This window comes from Equus quagga, chromosome 5 (genome assembly GCF_021613505.1).
Source record: "Equus quagga isolate Etosha38 chromosome 5, UCLA_HA_Equagga_1.0, whole genome shotgun sequence".
NCBI classification, from domain to species: Eukaryota; Metazoa; Chordata; class Mammalia; order Perissodactyla; family Equidae; genus Equus; species Equus quagga.
Window position 1 is genome coordinate 16,732,292 of NC_060271.1, and position 20,205 is coordinate 16,752,496.

Genomic DNA, 20,205 nt, shown 5'->3' on the forward strand with positions numbered 1-20,205 from the left:
CCTCTGGCCTCAGTTTCCCCCAGAAGCGAATGAGGGTGACAGGTACAAAGTGCTGTGAGTTTGAGGACAAGGTTGTTCCTGTGCCCTAATCCCTTCAGCCCCAATGGAGGCCAGTGTTCAGGACCCTGCCTAGGGCTGCTCTGCCTTGGGCCTCGCTGACCCGTCATCATTTCATAGGAACCCGGTGACCAAGAGGTACAGTGAAGCCTCCAAAATCCCCGACCTCAGTAGGAGAACCATAGTGCAGCTTCTTTGGAGTCGGGGCAGGACCAGCTGACCTGGGGAAGCCGAGTACCAAGATGGGGATGATGTTAATCCACGAGTATCTTCAGTTCTAGCTTGAGCCCTGGGTTGGTAGGAAGCATTTGATCTGAAATGTCTCAGAAGGTCAGATCCATCAGCTCCATCACCAGCTGATTTCCTGCCTGTGCTCCTGTCCTCCACTTCTGGGATCGCTTGGCCCTGCCCAGCTCGGGAACCAATGCATCCCTTGTCTGGGGGAACTTAGAAAACCTCTACCAAGAGCTGGGGGGTTCAGTATCCTGCGGGCTTCTTGGGAGGCCTTGCTTTTACCTCCAGTCAACGTCTACTCTCGTTTCTCGAGCACCAGCTGTGTGTCAGGTACTTTCCACGGGTGATAACCACATTCAGTCCTCACGACAGCCTGTGGCCTAACATCAGCAGAGCATGGGTTGGCCCCCGGGCCAGGGCTCCTTCCACAAGGCCATGGCAACCCCTCACACAGAAAGACTTTCCCCAATAACAATGATGGCTGTTATTTCTTGGATGCTTACGGGTACCATGCTAAGCACTTCATATGAATTAACTCAATTTGAACCACACGTGGTACTTTCATTGTCCCCATTTTACAGGTGGGGAGACTGAGCCTTGGAGAGCTTCCAAGAATTTCCAGTTAGGAGGTGGGGGGGCCAGGATTCGAACACAAGCTGTCTGAGTGGCCAAGCTGCCTTTGGAATTCTGTGCTGTGTTGCTGCGGGGATGGGCTTGGTGACTGGTCACTCGCCTCGTGGCTGGTGCCCACCTTGTTCTTTAGGCCTTTGCCTGTGTCCCAGTATGCCCAGGCCTGGGCTCTGTCAAGCTCTTTTTAGCCTCCCTGGGACCAATCCCCTGTATGAGTTGGCATGTTTGTTCCAAAAGGGACCAGGTAGCTGTGGCTTAAAACCAGACAGAAGGTGTATTTCTCTGTTGGGGGCAGGTGGCTTTGCTTCATGCCATCATCTAGGCTTCTTGTCCCACCATCCCTTGGGGTCCATGCGGTCAGAGTTGGCTCACCACCACCGTTGCCTCCCTGTTCCTTCCTGAGAAATAGGAACATAAGGGCGGGCGCTTTTCCTTCTGGCTCTGACCTGCGAGCTGCATTCATTATGTTGGCCAGAACTAGCTGCAAAGGAGGCCGGTAAATGCAGTCTAGATGGGTGACCACAGACTCAGCTGCAGCTTGCGGACTTCTATTGCTGAAAGAAAGGGGAATGGCTAGTGGGAGACATTTTCTGTGTGGGCCTCATGCTCTATTCCCAGCCAGAGCCCCACCCTCGGATTGGCCGCTCTCTGTGCAGACTTCCTTCTGTGGCTCTCAGATGCCCTCTCCCTGTTAGTCTCCAGACCCACATCTTCACACCTAGCCTATTGTGCCAGCATCTGAGCCCACAGCCACTTTTACTTTTCTTTGCAGGTGAAGAATTCTGCCTCATCTTGCACACACGGACACAGTACAACACACAAAGATTCTTAGAAGGGGCACTGGTTTTGTGTTGGGTTGTTAAATGAAAATACTTTCTCATTGCTTCCTGCCTAGCCTGTGGCCTTCTGCACTGGGTTTCAGCTGTTGAAGTGAGGAGAAAGGCTTGCTTTCCTGGTGTTTTTAAGATCAGTGTGTTTTATTACCGTCAGTAAAATTTTGACCTGATTTTGGCATATTGGGGTGCGTGCATGAGTGTGTGTGTATGTAACTAAATTATAAGCAAAGAACTTTATCAAGCCCCACCAGTCTGGGGTCAGAGTGACCTTGTACGCCCCTGGGCGTCAGGCCCCTGTCCCCATCTTGCCTCTGTCTTATCTAACTTGGCTTGACCCAGGCTTCCTAGTCGAGAGCCCAAGGCAGAATCAAGCTGGTCTCCTGCCAGGACTGGTGGGATTGTCCACCTGATAGCACACACCTCCCATCTCCCTTCTGGTAAAGCCGTCTGGGGTGTCCACTCTGGGCCATGGCCATGCTGCCCCAGTGCCTTGGATACAGAAAGTGCTTTCTGCTTTGGTTTTGGAGCTTCAGGCTGCCTTGCCTTGGCCCTGTTGGCTCGTCCATCACTTCCCACTCCCCTGAGGGCTTCATGGCTCCAGCCCCAACACCCTGCTCTCTTTTCTGTTGGGCTGTCCTAACAGCTAGGCCAATGGAAGCTTCTGGAAGTGGGAGCTGGGTTGTCTGATATGTTAACCAACTGGCTGTTGAAGCTCAGGCTCTCCTCATGGTTCTAAGCTGGTTTCTAAGCCAGAGATCCCTGACGGCTGTGGCCTCAGTAGCAGACAACGTGGACCCCATGGGCGTTCTGCCACCATCAGCAGAGGTTCGGTCCTGAGCCTCTGTTGGCTCAGCTCCTGGGCCCTGTCAGGGACACCCTCTACCTCTAACCTCATGTCACTGGTGACTTTTACCAATTCTCTGGAAAAGCAGCTTTTTTCTTTGCTACTTCAGGTTTATATTAAAATTTTATACATACCCTCAGAAGCACAGAAGAGAGAAATGGGCCATTTTCTTAGTGTCACTTGGTCACGGTGATTAGAAATGGCCCTCCTGGGGCCGGCCCCGTGGCCAAGTGGTTAGGTTTGCGCATTCCACTTTGGCGGCCCAGGGTTTCACTGGTTCAGATCCTGGGTGTGGACATGGCACCGCTCATCAGGCCATGCTGAGGTGGTGTCCCACATAGCACAACCAGAGGCACTCACAACTACAATATACAACTATGTACTGGGGGGCTTTGGGGAGAAGAAGAAGGAAAAAAAGAAGATTGTCAACAGATGTTAGCTCAGGTGCCAATCTTAAAAAAAAAGAGAGAAATGGTCCTTCTAAAGGAGTTAAAGAGTTAAGTGAAGAAGTGTTTATGCTGCTCTGAATTGTAATCCATTCCAAGGCAGAGGCCATCTTCTCACAGGTTTACCCCACGTCTGCACCCACAGTCCCGGCTGTCCCCGCCCACTGCCACCTGTAGTAAGAACCCCAGACCTTCTGTGAGGTGTAGAGCAGGACTGCAGAGAGCAGTGGCCCAGGAGTCCGAGGACCAGTGGCCCGGGGCTAGTCATTGCCCACCCGGGCTCAGGGCCCTCTGTGCAGGCTGGAGGGGTGGGCTATCCAGCCCAAAGCCCTCAGTAACTCCACGATCATTGGGCGGCCAATGGTGCTGATGTGTCCTGGTTGCTCCTCCCTCAGAGGATGCAGGCAGGAGGGCCCTCCCCAGGGGAGCAGCAGGCCTGGCTCACAGGTGTAGGTTGTGCTGCTCCAGTGAGTCCCTTGAGGACACAACAGTGACCTGACTGTCTCCCTCATCCACCCGCCCCTCCCACTCAGCCTGGGAATTACCCCAAACCCAGCCACTAGGTGCTTCCCCACCTGCCCCTGGAGAGCCTTGTGGCTCAGCCAAGGGAGAACCACAGGACGTGACAAGGTGGGGTCCTCCTTGGCCAGCTGACCCCCACTCAGACTGATAATCTACCACCCAGTCTTGCCATGGGGTCCCATCCATCCATTGGAAGAAGAAAAGCTTACCGCTAGCTAGTATTATGGTGTTGCTTTGAGATCCTTGCATGACACAGTCAGTAGAAATAGTAAGTATAGTCAACCCTTTATTATCCGAGGGCCTCTCCGCCACGCAGGTGCAGCCAGGCCCGGGAGTCCCAGACCAGCCCGGAGAGCAATTCTCCATCTGCACAGCAGATGACGTCTGCCTTGTCTGGCTTTTCAGTGACTCAGCACTTCTGCCCACCTCAGCTTGGATGAGCAAGGCCTGGGGGACTGCCGCCTAATGGACTCCCCAGCCTCAGCTGGGCTTCCCGTTTCTCCTGGCCAGCAGCCACAGAGAGGTCAGGACATAAGTTGAAAGGCCACCTTTGCCCTTAAGCCCCTAGACACCCACTGACACTCCTCACTGGAGATGTCCCCGGGGCCGTGTCCCCAGGGCCACTCAGTGCTTCCATAGAAGGGGAGCCATACACTGCAGTGCCCATTGTGCCACAGAAGTCATAGAAGGCACTTATTCATGAGGCAGGGGACGAGCCCTGACGGGGGCTTGCGAGGCCCGGAACAGTCTAGGTCTGCCACCATCACTGTGTAATTTTTAGGGAAAATCACATCCTCCTTCTGGGTCTCAGTCCCCTCATCTGTCGAGTGGGAGGTTTGGACTAGACAACCAGTCTCTATGAATCCATTAGAGCCCATGGTGTAATTTCAGTCCTCGTAGCAAAGATCACAAGTTTCTGCCAGACACCCAGACACAGCGCTTGTGCCTGGTTTGGGTCACAAGATAAATATTGATTGTAAGGGCAACCATTTGTCCCAGTTTGCCTGGGACAGCCCTAGTTTCTTCCTGTTGCTTCTCCGTAATTATCAGTAGTGCCTCTTTCACTCTCAAAAGTGCCCCAATTTGGATGATATCTTACCTGGCCCCCCTATTGAGGGTAGTTTGATGAAATGAGAGTGCCCTGCCTTGTCCACATTCACTCTGCTTTGGGAGGATGCCTTCTCTGCCTCCTCAAAGGAGGCCTTTGACTGCTCAGAGAATAGCCTTTTCTGAGCTGCAGCCTTCCATTGACAAAAATCCATCACTCCGTCTGCTGAAGGGGTGTCATTTGGAGACACAGGTGAACTCATGTATCATTCACTGCCCCTGTCTGAAGTACCACATGAAAAAGTTCTTTTCAGAAAGCAACTCTTTGCTTCTTGTAAGGAACTTAGATAATCCTTCCTCTCTGGCTATAAGGACTCTGTAATGGACCATATATCCCTTTTCTCCCTGGCTGCCAGGAAGCTCAGATATAAGTGTATAGCTGAACTAGAGAAACAATATAAGCCCTTATGATTGGTATACCAGTGTTCTTTCCATCCCACCAATCCTGACTTCCTGCCTTATTTGCATTTTCCTTTGTTCTGATTTGTTATTCTTATTTAGTTTCCTTATATTGTAATTTGTCATTTTTTTACAAATACTTATAAAATTTTGTTATGGTTACCTTGAATTCTTTGTAGAACCAAAATGGAAAGGAAATACAAAAGGAGTAGACTTATAGGATGTGATTTTTAGCCCCCTCCACGGCATGCCACTCTGTCCCAGGTCTTGCCATTTGAGAGACAGCTACAAGTCTTTCAGACTCGCCAGCTTTCTGAGCACCCTGTGAATGTGGGAAGAGCAAACTCCTTGAGTCTGCATCAGCAAACAGCTGGGGAACGGCAGAGCGAGAGCGAGGGCATGAAGGGAGCCTGGGGTCAGGATGCCGGGGGCAGGGCATGCTTCAAGGAGAGGGAGGAAGGCCATGGAGACATGAGTCACTCACCCAGGCCCTCACCCAGGGGATGGACACCTGCAAGGTGGTGGAGAATGAACTCTGGCCACAGGGAGCTGGGTTCAGGTGCTGGCCCTGCCTCTCAGGAACATGGGACCTTTGCAGGCCACCTTCCCTCTGTGGTCCTGTGTCCTCTGCTGGAAAGTAGGGTGGCTGGGTGAGATGAAGTCCACAGTAACTTCCGACTTTGAAATTCTGACCGTGCTCCTGGGGAGAAGGGCCCTGGGAGGCTCTCGGAGCTCAGGAAGCCTAGCCTGCCCGACCTTCAGCTGGCCCTTAGAGGACACGCACACTGAGGGCTCCACCCGGACCAACTGTGCCCCTGAGCTTCGCAAGAACCCCATTCTGAGCCACTTCCGGGGTATCCCTGGGGCACTGAGTAGACAAGGAAAGGCTACCAAGCTGGAGAAGCCTGCCCAAATGGTCCTCCCAGCTCCTACTTGACAGCCGAGGTGCTCACAGCTGCAGTAACCTGTGAGCTTTCATAGGCTGGGGCAGTGGCTTTGGCTTCACCATGAAACATGGGCTTGGAGGGGAGTTAGCAGTGGACTAAAAGCCATGAATGATGCCCCTCATGGACCTTCAGAAGCCAGGGCCAGAGAAAATGATACCAACCTCGTCATAATCCACCCCTTGGAAAGCACATCCCTGAAGAACCCCCGGCCCTTCCTCCCGCACCAGCCGCAGCACGGGCCGCTCTCCATCCTGCGGCATCTGCATCGTTATCACAGTGGACCCCACTGCAGCCCCGAGTGCAGCTGAGGCAGGAATTGCTGTTATCTCATTGTATAGATTAGGCAGCTGAGGCTAGGGAGCTGAAATCCGCTCAGAGTCCCTCTCACGGCAGAGACTGGCGCACGGGCCTCCTCTCCCGAACTGGCCTGCCGTCTGTTCCTGACTCCCCCCCACAGCCGCAGTCCTCAGAACCGACAGTGGGCATCGAATCACCGACCCCACTGTGAACGTGAGGGAGGGAGGTGTGGGCAGCACTCGGGGGCAGGGAGCCGGGGGTCCATGGGTTCTTGTTGGGTCTCTGTGGTGAACCTTTTCGAGATCTCACGGAGCCGCTCAGGCTGTGGACGAGTCACAGTAACTCACTCTCTCTTCTCTTTTGTGTGTGTATTTCTGTGTGTGCGCTTTCGTCAAGTAGAAGAGCGTGAATTCCCCTCTGCGGCCATCCGTCTCCGACACGGGAGCAAAGGAAAGAAGAGGCCAGACGGAGCCGCCCGCAGCGTCCAGCGTGGCTCCTCTCGTGCGGGGACCAGGGATGACTGGGCTGCGCACCCAGACGTCTCCAGCCTTCAGCGGTTCGCGTAGCACACAGGGGACTCGTAGGGGGCCGCTTGCCACTGCCAACTGAAACAATACGATGGCAACATTGACATCCTTCGTGACGTTCCCACGACAGACATTCAGGCAGAAAGTGCTGGTGCGTTTTCTGTCTGCCAAGTAGCGGGCCATGCCTCAACCACGTGAGTGGTTTGGGCCCTGATGACCTGCTCTGAGTCCACTCGCAGCCAGTGACACTTGCAAAAAATCCCCAAAGCCGTCTTGGGTTCGGCTTCCTCAGCTCTTGACCAATGTGGCCGAAAGCAGACGCCTCCTTGGGACGCTTGGATTATTCATAAATGCAGCCTGCCCCGAACCTCCCTGAATAGCATCTCGAGTCTCCGTGGAGGTCATGGATCCTGAACAAAGTGTCAAGGGCACCAAGAAGGCTGAGGGAAGTCCCCGGAAGCGGCTGACCAAGGGAGAGGCCATCCAGACCAGTGTTTCGTCCAGCGCTCCGTACCCAGGCGGCAGCACAGCCGCCACCCAGGAGGCCCCGCTCCAAGACCTCCTAGCCCCGCAGCCCTTCCCGGGCCCCTTGCCAGTTCTTAGGGAAGGCTCTCAGGAGAAAATGGGCCAGCAGCAGAAGCCCCCCAAGAGGTCGTCCATCGAAGCCTCTGTCCACATCTCGCAGCTTCCGCAGCACCCTCTGACACCAGCATTCATGTCGCCCGGCAAGCCCGAGCATCTCCTGGAGGGCTCCACGTGGCAGCTGGTCGACCCCATGAGACCCGGACCCTCTGGCTCCTTCGTGACCCCTGGGCTCCATCCTCAGAGCCAGCTCCTCCCTCCCCATGCTTCCATCATCCCCCCGGAGGACCTGCCTGGCATCCCCAAAGTCTACGTGCCCCGTCCCTCCCAGGTCTCCTTGAAGCCTGCAGAAGAGGCACACAAGAAGGAGAGGAAGCCACAGAAGCCGGGCAAATACATCTGCCAGTACTGCAGCCGGCCCTGCGCCAAGCCCAGCGTGCTCCAGAAACACATCCGCTCGCACACGGGCGAGAGGCCTTACCCCTGCGGCCCCTGCGGCTTCTCCTTCAAGACCAAGAGTAACCTCTACAAGCACAGGAAGTCCCATGCCCACCGCATCAAAGCCGGCCTGGCCTCCGGAATGGGTGGCGAGATGTATGCCCCGGGGCTGGAGATGGAGAGGATCCCAGGGGAAGAGTTTGAGGAGCCCACCGAGGGAGAGAGCACAGATTCAGAAGAGGAAACAGTCTCCACGTCCGCGCACCCCGCGGAGCTCTCCCCGAGACCTAAGCAGCCCCTCCTGTCCAGCGGTTTGTACAGCTCCGGCAGCCAGGGTTCCAGCCACGAACGCTGTTCCTTGTCCCAGTCCAGCTCCGCCCAGTCGCTCGAGGACCCCAGTCCATTTGCAGAACCCTCATCCGAACACCCCCTGAGCCATAAACCCGAAGACACGCACACGATAAAACAGAAGCTGGCCCTTCGCTTAAGTGAGAGGAAAAAGGTCATCGACGAGCAGGCGTTCCTGAGCCCGGGCAGCAAGGGGAGCACGGAGTCTGGGTATTTCTCGCGCTCCGAGAGTGCCGAGCAGCAGGCCAGTCCCCCCAACACCAACGCCAGGTCCTACGCCGAGATCATCTTCGGCAAGTGCGGGCGCATGGGGCAGCGGACCACCATGCTGACGGCCACCTCCACCCAGCCCCTCCTGCCCCTGTCCACGGAAGACAAGCCCAGCCTGGTGCCTTTGTCTGTGCCCCGGACACAGGTGATCGAGCACATCACCAAGCTCATCACCATCAACGAGGCCGTGGTGGACACCAGCGAGATAGACAGCGTGAAGCCGAGGAGGAGCTCGCTGTCCCGGCGCAGCAGCATGGAGTCCCCCAAACCCAGCCTCTACCGGGAGCCCCTGTCGTCCCACGGCGAGAAGACAAAGCCCGAACAATCACTGCTGAGCCTGCAGCACCCGCCCGGCGCCGCCCCCCCTGTGCCTCTGCTGAGAAGCCGCTCCATGCCTTCGGCCGCCTGCACCCTCGGTACCCCCCACCACCCCTTCCGAGGTAGCTACTCCTTCGACGACCACGTCGCCGACCCCGAAGCCCTGAGCCGCAGCAGTCAAGTGTTTACCTCCCACCCCCGGATGCTCAAGCGCCAGCCAGCCATCGAACTTCCTCTGGGAGGGGAGTACAGCTCCGAGGAGCCGGGGCCAAGTAGCAAAGATGCGGCCGCCAGACCCGCAGACGAACCGGAACCCAAGGAAAGCGAACTCACCAAAAAGACCAAGAAGGGTTTGAAAACGAAAGGGGTGATCTATGAATGTAACATATGTGGTGCTCGGTACAAGAAAAAGGACAACTACGAAGCCCATAAAAAGTACTACTGCTCAGAGCTTCAGATCGCAAAGCCCCTCTCGGCGGGCGCCCACGCTTCTCTGGAAGCCGAGAAGAGTCAGGCTGAGCAGGAACCCTGGTCCCAGATGATGCATTACAAACTGGGGACCACCTTAGAGCTCACTCCACTGAGGAAAAGGAGGAAAGAGAAGAGCCTTGGGGACGAGGAAGAGCCGCCTGCCTTTGAGTCAACAAAAAGTCAGTTTGGCAGCCCCGGGCCATCCGATGCTCCTCGGAACCTTCCCCTGGAGTCCACCAAGTCACCAGCAGAACCAAGCAAGTCAGCGCCCTCCCTGGAGGGACCCACGGGCTTCCAGCCAAGGACTCCCAAGCTAGGGTCCAGTTCAGAATCAGGGAAGGAGCGGAGAACAACGTCCAAAGAAATTTCTGTCATCCAGCACACCAGCTCCTTTGAGAAGTCTGACTCTCTGGAGCAGCCCAGTGGCTTGGAGGGAGAAGACAAGTCTCCAGCCCCGTTCTCGTCACCCCCACCCGCCCCGCACGGACGCTCCGCACACTCCCTGCAGCCCAAGCTTGTCCGCCAGCCCAACATTCAGGTCCCTGAGATCCTGGTGACCGAGGAGCCCGACCGGCCGGACACAGAGCCTGAGCTGCCCCCTAAGGAACCCGAGAAGACGGAGGAGTTCCAGTGGCCCCAGCGTAGCCAGACGCTCGCCCAGCTCCCTGCAGAGAAGCTGCCACCCAAGAAGAAGAGACTGCGCCTGGCAGAGATGGCCCAGTCGTCGGGGGAGTCCAGCTTCGAGTCCTCCCTTCCTCTGTCTCGCAGCCCAAGCCAGGAGAGCAGTGTCTCTCTGAGTGGGTCCAGCCGCTCCGCCTCCTTTGAGAGGGACGACCACGGAAAAGCCGAGGCCCCCGGGCCCTCATCCGACACACGCTCCAAACCCTTGGGCACCCACATGCTGACTGTCCCCAGCCACCACCCACATGCCCGAGAGATGCGGAGGTCAGCCTCAGAGCAGAGCCCTAACGTTTCCCATTCCGCCCATATGACTGAGACACGCAGCAAATCCTTCGACTACGGCAGCTTGTCCTTGACAGGCCCTTCTGCGCCGGCCCCAGCGGCCCCAGCGGCCCCAGCGGCCCCACCAGAGAGAAGAAAATGCTTTTTGGTGAGACAGGCTTCTCTGAGCAGGCCTCCAGAAACCGAGCCAGAGGCCGCCCCCAAGGGAAGACAGGAGAGCGAGGACCCGAAGCCCTCATCCAGTAAACCTCCCACCAAAAGCTCATTGCCCCAGATTTCGTCAGCGGCCACCTCGCACAGCGGACACCCAGGAGGCAAGAGCCAGGTGCAGGACAGACCTCCACCGGGGTCCACTCCGCCCTATACGGAAGCACTGCAGGTGTTCCAGCATCCCACTGCCCAGCTCACCCTGCATGAGAAGCCGTACCTGCCGCCACCCGTCTCCCTTTTCTCCTTCCAGCACCTCTTGCAGCATGAGCCAGGACAGTCTTCAGAATTCTTCTCCACCCAGGCCATGTCCAGCCTCCTCTCCACGCCGTACTCCATGCCCCCGCTTCCTCCCTCCTTATTTCAAGCCCCGCCACTTCCTCTCCAACCTACTGTTTTGCACCCAGGCCAATTCCACCTCCCCCAGCTCATGCCTCACCCAGCCAACATCCCCTTCCGACAGCCCCCTTCGTTTCTCCCCATGCCATACCCTGCCTCCTCAGCACTCTCTTCTGGGTTTTTCCTGCCTCTGCAGTCTCAGTTTGCCCTTCAGCTCCCTGATGATGTGGAAAGCCATCTGCCCCAGATCAAAACCAGCCTGGCCCCGCTGGCAACAGGAACCACTGGCCTCTCCCCCAGCACAGAGTACAGCAGTGACATCCAGCTTCCCCCTGTGGCTCCCCCAGCCAGCTCTTCAGCACCCACTGCAGCCCCTCCGCTGGCCCTGCCCGCCTGTCCGGACACCATGGTGTCCCTGGTTGTGCCCGTCCGCATTCAGACTAACATGCCGTCCTATGGGAGCGCCATGTACACCACCCTCTCCCAGATCCTGGTCACCCAGCCCCAAGGCAGCTCAGCAACTGTCGCTCTTCCCAAGTTTGAGGAGCCCACGTGCAAAGGGGTGACTGTGTGTGGGGCAGATGTGTACGAAGTCGGGCCCAGCACAGCAGGGCTAAGTGAGGAGCAGAGCAGAGGTTTCCAGACTCCATACCTGAGAGTGCCTGTCACATTGCCTGAAAGAAAAGGCACTTCTCTGTCGTCAGAGAGTGTCTTGAGCCTGGAGGGGAGTTCATCAACAGTGGGCGGAAGCAAACGCGTCCTGTCCCCAGCTGGCAGCCTCGAGCTCACCATGGAAACCCAGCAGCAAAAAAGAGTCAAGGAGGAGGAGGCTTCCAAGGCAGATGAAACGCTAGAGCTGTTGAAGCCATGCAGCGTGGTGCTCACCAGCGCCGAGGATGGCAAGAGGCCGGAGAAATCCCACTCGGGCAGCCAGGGCCAGGGCAGGAGGGAACTAGAAACACTGTCCAGTGTGTCCTCAGATCCAGCTGGCCCCAAGGAAGTCCCTGCACGTCCTCACCCCTCCTTGCCCCGTGTGACGGCCCCAGGCTCAGAGGCTTTGAAGGAATATGCCCAGCCATCTGGTAAACCTCACCGCAGAGGGTTGCCCGCCCTGAGCATAAAGAAAGAAGATTCCAAGGAACAGCCTGACCTCCCTCCACTGGCACCTCCCGGCTTGCTGCCTCGGTCAGAAACGTCTCCCAGACCAGCCAAGTCGCAAGAAGGTACGGACTCAAAGAAGGTACTGCAGTTCCCCAGCCTCCACACGACCACTAATGTCAGTTGGTGCTATTTAAACTACATTAAGCCAAATCACATCCAGCATGCAGATAGGAGGTCCTCTGTTTACGCTGGTTGGTGCATAAGTTTGTACAACCCCAACCTTCCGGGGGTTTCCACTAAAGCTGCTTTGTCCCTCCTGAGGTCTAAGCAGAAGGTGAGCAAAGAGACATACACCATGGCCACAGCTCCGCATCCTGAGAAAGGAAGGCTTGTGCCATCCAGCTCTCGCAAGCCCCGCATGACAGAGGTGAGTTCAGCCCTGGTTTTCTTCTCCCCACTGATTGCAAGAGGCTCTGCTGAGCTTTTAAAGCCACACTCTCCTAAGGTTGCATTTGCAAAACTAGGGCCAGAGGAGTGGCCAGATTTCCTGTCTGTCAGCTGTGGCTGGTCACCTTACCAGAGAACGTTTCTATTGGGTTTCTTTGTCAGTGTGTCCCTCACATCACTGGACTAGGTACATTTCAGTAAAGTGAACTTTGAAGAGATCCTTTTTCCCGTTAGCTTCTATTGTAAAATCAAAGACACAATCTCAGCCAGGAAAAAAAAAAAAAATTTCTGAAAGACCAACTTGGGAAATGTGGCTGATGGCAGTGCCTGCAGCAATTTTGGAACCTTATGCCACTCCATCATATGTTTCTCCCTCGTCCTGTGAGTCTTTTCCTGCCTTTATTATTCTCTACATCTGCTGTTTCTGTTCTCTGGTACCGCTTGAAATCTTCCCACTTCCAGAGATTCTAGAATTTAACACAAACAACTCCTGAAACATGCCTTCTTTCTTTTCTGTGAGGAGGGTAGCAAATAGAACTGGACTGCAGTATCCCCCTTTACCAGTCAGTGGCTGTGCCACTCACAGCTTGACCAGTCTGTGCTGTGCAGTAGCACCCGGCCTGACTAAGGGCTCATATTTACTCCTCCATTGCCTCTGACCTGAGGCTGCCTCAGGAGCCCTAAAATGATGCCTGCAAGTTCAGAAAGTTTAAAATTTGATGAGTCCAGGTTTGCTTCAGACAAATGACACCTCCATACCCTGACAAGGCCAGCCTAAGGGTTCAGGCCATGATGTGTTATGCCGACACGGCATTTGTGGAATAGCAGCTGCTCCTGTTGATTAAGCAGCCTCGCCGTGCCAGGCGCTGTGCCGGGTCCTTGAATCCAGTCAGCACTCGTCTTCAGCTGTGAGGTAACAATACCATCTCCAGCTTACAGAAGAGGGAACTGAGGGTCAGAGGGTGAGACAGGTCAAGGTCACAGGGCAAATATTTGGCCAGCTGAGAATTTGAACCCAGACCTGTCTGACTCCAGAGAGTCTATTTTTCTTTTTTCAGTTATTTGAGGAAAGAAAACCGTAAAAGAGGATGGCAAATTTAAAGATATTCAATAGCGTGTCTTCAGCCCAGTTGCTTTGACCGAATCAAGCATAAATCCTCTAAACTAAATTCGTACTGTAGAAAAATGAACAAAATTGAGTTCTATAACTTCTCTTATATTCGTATCCTCCTCTTTTACCATTGGGTGTATTTTGTACATTGAATTTGTCCTCAGCTCGGCTGGATATCTTCACAGAACCATCTTCCAAATTTATTCTTTAAACGTCCTCATCAGTCTGCAGAGAGTCCTAAACAGGATTTCCACTTTGGCTCTGCAATGTCTCTTCCTGGCCACAGCCACTCCCACGATACTGTTGTCATTACATTCATACTTATAACTCCTTGTGCACCTACTGTGTGCCAGGTACTATGCTAAGCTTTACTTTTATCCTCACAACCACTTTGAGAGTTAGGGCACTATGTCACCATTTTATGGATGAGGACTCCAGAGCACAAAGAAGTTGGGTAACTTGCACAAAGCCTCACGGTAAATGGCAGAGCCTGGATTTAGAACTAGCTGTCACTCAGAGCCAGTTCAGATGATCTGGACTGCCTCCCTCTTTTAACGACTGGACACTAAAAGGTCATTTAAGAAAAAGGAAGAGTTAATTTGGCTTAACTGGGTTTGGCAATTCTTTGTGTAAAATGCTGCTTTCCTAAAATGAGCTGAGACCTGCAAACTTTTTCTTGGAATGTTCCATTGGTTTCGCTGGCATGTTTTCTACCAAGTGCACCAATCTGGTGCATTAACGTAACTGCGTGATCCAGTGCTTGATGCCTTTCTACAGTTACACCTCTCTCTGGGCTCTGCTTGCTTATCTCCAGTGATGGGGAGCTCACCACCTCTTGGTACAACCCAACCCATGTTTGGACAGTGCTTTTAGAAAGTTGTTTATTATGCTGAGCTGACTTTTGTCATCCCGTAGCTTCCATTCTCTTTAAAGCTCTTCCTAACCATCTTCCTGCAAGTCTAGGCCAACCTATCAGGTTTCAGTTTGGTCACAGATTTTTTCCATGCATGAGCCCTGAGGAAGCCCAACTTTATACAAGAATTCACTTTGCAGCCACGTTCTGTTCCCCAGGTTTCTCCTCCCTTTTTTCCTCCTGGGGGATCATTTTGACAACCACCTGCACAATTGCAAAGAGATTAAGAACAAGAATTCCAGTGCCAGGTGGTCCAGATTTGAATCCCAATACCTCACTTACTAGCTGTGTGACCTTGGGCCAGTTACTTAACCTCCTGTGCTTTTGTTTCCTCATTTGTAAAATAGAAATAATATTAACACTTAGCTCATAGGACTGTGGAGATGATTAAAAGAGTTAAAATATCAAAGTGTGTTTAGAACAGCGCTTGGCACATTGGCACTCAATAATTGTTTTCACCTATTGTTATTCATTTTATTATCATTAAAAGCCAAAGTGGGGGCTGTCCTGGTGGTGTAGTGATTAAGTTCCCATGCTCCACTTCAGTGGCCCAGGGTTCGCTGGTTTGGATCCCAGGCATGGACCTACACACTGCTTATCAAGCCATTCTGTGACAGCATCCCACATACAAAATAGAGGAAGATTAGCACAGACATTAGCTCAGGGCCAGTCTTCCTCACCAAAAAACAAAAAGCCAAAGTGGATCCCTGGTCCTCCTGCTCAGTTCCAACAGTGTTTCCTGGTAGAGTGGCTCATTGCCACCAAAATCACCTTCCTCCAGCTTGGCCCAGACATCACAGCTGGTTGTGAGAGAGAAGCCATGCATCAGCCTGAGGGAGGCCCCTTAGGCACTCCATGGATGGCCCAGAAGGCAGGCCGAGATAGGAGTGAAAACAGCATGCTCTGGAAATCCACGGGTATTGCACCACATCAGCTGCTTCCGTGGACCGTTGCAAAGCAGCGGTGCATACCCTCACTTGGTTTTCACTCCCTATCTCCAATTCTGAAGAGATCCCTTTGGGGGGTCACTGAGTCATAGAAGTTGGCCCTGGAAGGAGTCTTCAAGATGGTCTAAATCCCCTCAGACTCTGAGGCCCAGAGAGGTGAAGTAATCCACCCAAGGGTGGCTCAGCACACAGTGGCCTACATGTTGCTAGAACTCAGTTTCCCTCATTCCCAACTGGCTACCTTTCTGCTCAGCCCCCACCTGTCCTTGTAGCGGGCAGGTGTGCTGGCCGGCACAGGGGACTGCGGTTCTCAGATTGTCCCAGCACCAGGAGATATGGTCGCTTCTCCCCCTGGCTGTAAACAGTACAGTTTCTCATGACCTTAGTGACACTGGCACAAAGTGGGAGGAGAATCTCCCTCCCAGTACTGCTGGCCCCAGCCCCCAGCCCAGCATCCCTGCTCCCTGCTCCGGGATGTGCACAGGCCCTGTTTTGGGTGCTGGCATGCCCGAGGAGACCAAGATGCGGACCTGTCCCCAGAAGCTCCTAGACTAGTGTAAAAGAAGGAGCAACACAGCTCTCGCGGGACGGCCTGGTCTTCCCGTGAGAAAGACCTGGTCAGAGTCCCATGTTGACACCAACTGACCTCGTGGCCTTGAATAAGAGACTTCACCTGTCTGGGGATGAGTTTCCTTCTTTCTGTAAAGTGGGGCTCATAGCACCTCTTCACGGGGTACAGTGGAGATTAAGTGAGCCACAATTAAGTCTAAGTGTGCAGTGCCATCGAAGGCGTCGTTCCATTATTTCTACTTAACCAGCCATGATTTTGTCGTTCCTGCGGCGGGCCAGGTTCACCTCCCTTCGCTGGTTTCCTCAGAAGCCCAGAAAGATATAGCTAGAGTGGAGAAGGAAGAGGAGAAGCGAGGGAAGCCGGAGGAGGACGCTCCTGCCTCCAAGCGAGGGGAGCCGGCGAGGATCAAAATCTTCGAAGGAGGGTAAGAATCACGTTTGGTTGGCAATGTCTGCCTCTCGCGCCCCGCCGGTGGGCTGGGGATGCTGCCGTCTGTGTTCAGAGGCCCTGAGCGTCTCAGCCAGCAGGGCTGTGTTCACAGGCGCCTTGGGGTTCCAGCCGTGCCTTCCAGCAGACGCCACCTTTGTGTGACTCGCAGGCCACCTCTAAGAATGCTGGGCTCCTTGATGGTGGATGGGGGACGCTGGGTGTATTCTGAGGACTGGAGCCATCTAGGTCTTTCTCTGGCCCATCTTTCCTCAGATGCTGGCCAGGTTTCTACTCCTTGCATTGGGTTGACAGTAAGTCTCCCAGGTCTTTTCTGGCCTGCCACTTACCTTGGTGTATGTTCCCGAAAAGTCACCTGTGTCCCGCCTAAGCAGCCACCTTGGCATGCCTGGTGTCCTACGGGGGACCCGGGCTCTGCCGACTAGGCTGTTAGCAGGGCCGATGGCACACTGCACAGACCAGCTGTTTACACTGGTCTCCATGCTGACTGGCCAAGGTCCAGGACTCATTGGTTGGTAAATATTTAGAGCATCACCCCTGGTGTTTCACCTTTGGTGCTTGTCTTTGGAAACCTAAGGATCTAAGCATCTCGGAACTCACAACTGCGGGGCCCTGGGCTCCAAAAGGGCCCTTGTTTCAGACTTGCTCTGTGGAAGTTTCGTGCAAGCTGTGTTCTATGTGACCACGTGTTTGCTCCCTGGGCTGTGATGTCTGTAAGCAGGTCGCGTGGTGTCTGTCTCAGGGTCCTGTGTCTGTGTCCCCAGTTTGATCCATGCAGCCCTTGTCCTACCCTGTCCTGAGGGATGACAGCACGGAGGAAAACCTACCTCCCAAAGAGGACAATCCCCTTGAGCACCTGCCAACACGGGATGTCACGGGGGCCCGCGATTCTCCAGCACCTGCAGGTGCACCACTGCCAGGGTCAAAGTGGGAGGTGCTGGGTTCCTCTGTAAAGCTGGGAAGAGCAGAGACTACCAAGCTAGTGCCGCTAGTGGGTGGCACTGACCAGCAGGGGCTCTCAGGAGAGGGGGTATCTGGAAACAAAACATGGGGACTTGGGTTGTCACAGTGACAGGGAGGGACAGGGATGGTAAACATCCTGCAGTGGTGGGGACACCTTTCCCCAGGGGAGAAGCATTCTGCCCAGAGTTCCAGTAGTGGCTCCACTGAGAAACACATGCCAAAGGTTTTCAAAAACCTGACCCTCTTTGCTTTTAGAGGGTGGACCGCTTTCCTCTCCTGCTATTTGGTTAGAGCGCCCTCTTGTGTCTCTGTTCTCTTATCATTGGGTCCTTTCAAGGCCACACAAGACTTCCTCCAAGGATGGTGCATCTGTTCACAGCGACGTGCCTTCTTCCCTCTTGCTTCAAGGACTGTCTCTGGGGCCCCCCGGGGAGCTGCTGAGTGTCAGCTGGGGCATGAAGAGGTTTGCTTCGGATGCCCCAGAGGCATCGCCTCCAGACTGGAGTTCCAGTTCCCTGAGGGGGCTCCCCACTGCCCCCATTCCCCTGGGGAGCCTGAGCTCCGGAAGGGCAGCTGACAGGAGCCCGTCCCCATCCCGGTCAGTTCACGGCTCCAGCTGCCTGCTGGAGTCCCTGCCACGTGGTCTGCCCTAGCTGGAAGGGAAAGGTTACCCCTGAGTGCCCTTCTCCTCTCCCTGCAGCTTAGACATCAGTCCCCACTCCTGCCCCACTCCACCCTCCCCTCGCCCCGTCCCATCCAGACTGTCACTTAGTCCTACCTGAGCTCCCTCTCCTTCAAGGTCCGCCCCCCCTGCCCCAGAGCAGCTCTCCCACTTGCCTCTGATCCACTCAGACAGTCCCCTCCCTGCTCCAGCCCTGCTTCCTCATCTGTAAAAGGGGATGGTGACATGGTTTGTGGATTGTCGGAGGATCCTGCGTGACCCTGTTTGTAAAGGTCAAAGTTCCTGGTGCTGACCCGTGGGCATCGGAGCATTTTATCACTACGGTCTCCATCTCTTTTCTCTCGCCCCAGGATAACTTCACTCTGTTCTGTTGGCTGTGAAAAATACTATCCTCACTCTCTCAACTTGTCACATCCAATTGGAACACTCCGGGGGGTCGTGTAGTGTTGCTAGTTAGATCCTCTTCTCCCGCAGCCCAGCTGTCCCATCAGGGCATCTGCTATGCCTCCCGCCCCCACTTCTGGGGACCCCTCTATGTCATGGTTCTCTTGGGGCTGGTGTCACCCCTGGAGTGTTTGGAAATGTGGGGCTGAGAGTGTTTTGGTTGTCACATAATTGAGGACACCTCTGGCGTTTCATGGATGGGGCCAAGGATGTGACCATCCATATGACCACAGAACCATGTATCCTACCCAAAAAAGCCAATGGTGCCCCCCACCAGAAACACTGAATATATCCTTCAGGTACCCACCTGAGGTCACCAAGGCTTTGCTTGAGACTCATTTCTTCGTTTTGTTCTTTTTTTTAACACAGCAAGCGTTTATATTCACTCCAGTACGTGTTTGATGAGCGTCTGCAATGGGGTTCTGTTCCCAGGAGACCCTGAGAGATCGAGGCCGACGGAGGCCAAGAGAGAAATAAGGGAAAATGGTGAATTGTGCTCTGGATCTTAAAGCTTCTGCTTCCATGTCATTAGCCAGAGCAAGCTGTGTGGCCTCACCTGCCTTCATGATAGTGGGGTAGTGCAGCCCTACTATGTGCTTGGGAGAACCAGTGATGTTTGGTGGACAGCACCGACTACTCCAGTGGGTCTAACATGCACCTGCCACTTGTTATTTTTTACTCAGCAATGTTTTTGCATTGTGTCGATGTTGATCCGGGTAGATCTAATTCATAGCGATGAGTCAGTGAGCGAGACAGAGAGTGGATGCTGTCTGAGTCCAACCCTCATGCGTCTTTTCATCACTAGTCAAGCTGCTCTCCCTGTGTCCTACTCTTCTTCTTGACCTCCAGCCCAGCAGTCGATCAATTAATCGCTTCATCAAGGAGGAGCTATGTTGTCAGTGCCTTATGGGTGCTCTGTACTAGAAGATACCATAAGCTGCGGGGTAAAGTTCAGGGGCTGGGGGACTAGTTCAGCTGCCAGCACAAGGCCCGGGGCTGAGGTGTGGACTGCCAGTGTGGAGGTGCTCACAGCAGGCAGGGACCCCTGGGGCTGGAGTAACCAGAAGGGCTTCCTGGAGGAGGTGAGGCTAGGCCTGGAAGCGTGAGTGAAACTGGGACAGGCAGAGAGGAAAGGTAGGTTGGTCAGCAGTCAGGGTGTTATGGCGACTCATGTACCAGGTCAGTCGGACTGATTTCTTCTGGCCTCGAATGTTCTCCCTTGTTGACTTTGTCCATCTCCTTGGCTTCAAACCTCGTCTCTGTGCCCACGACACTAAATCTGGGTCTCCAGCTGGGACCTCACCCCTGAGATATGGACCCTTGTGTCTGATGCCTCCTGGGCACCTTAACCTGGGAGACCCTGGGCACTCAAACTCAGCATGTGCCAACCAATCCCTCCAATTGCCACCAACAGCATCTCCTTCCACATCCAGGTCTCAGATGATGCCCCTAGCCCATCACCCTCAAAACCTGAGTGTCGTCTTGGATGCCTTCTTCTCCCCTGATACTCCCCCTTCCAATTGGTCCCCAAATTGTGGCGTCCACACAGAGTGGTCTGTGACTGAGATGTGGCCTCAGTTCACCCACGTTGCCACAGCTCTGGTCTCCCTCTCTCCGGGCCCCCATGTTGGTGCCATTGAGTGTCCTTGATTGTGGTTCTGCCTGTGTCGCGCCTCTGTTCCAGAGCCTTGTGTGGCTGCCTTACCCATGGGATCCTGTTAAAATTCTGGATCTTCCCAGCCCCACGGCCTGACCTGCCCCTGTTGCACTTCACCTTCTGTGCCTACTGGGCTCTTC

At 54.6% G+C, this 20,205-nt stretch overlaps 1 protein-coding gene across 2 annotated transcripts in view; it reads left to right on the forward strand.

The window, feature by feature from the left end:
• HIVEP3 (HIVEP zinc finger 3) overlaps positions 1 to 20,205 on the forward strand; it is a 469,874-nt gene that overhangs the window by 406,109 nt on the left and 43,560 nt on the right. For both annotated transcript variants that reach the window (XM_046663190.1, XM_046663191.1), the window contains exons 5-6: positions 6,719 to 12,310; positions 16,151 to 16,296. In XM_046663190.1, the coding sequence (XP_046519146.1) occupies positions 7,250 to 12,310; positions 16,151 to 16,296 (5,207 nt within the window). In that variant the 5' untranslated portion in view covers positions 6,719 to 7,249. The remainder of the gene's footprint in view (positions 1 to 6,718; positions 12,311 to 16,150; positions 16,297 to 20,205) is intronic.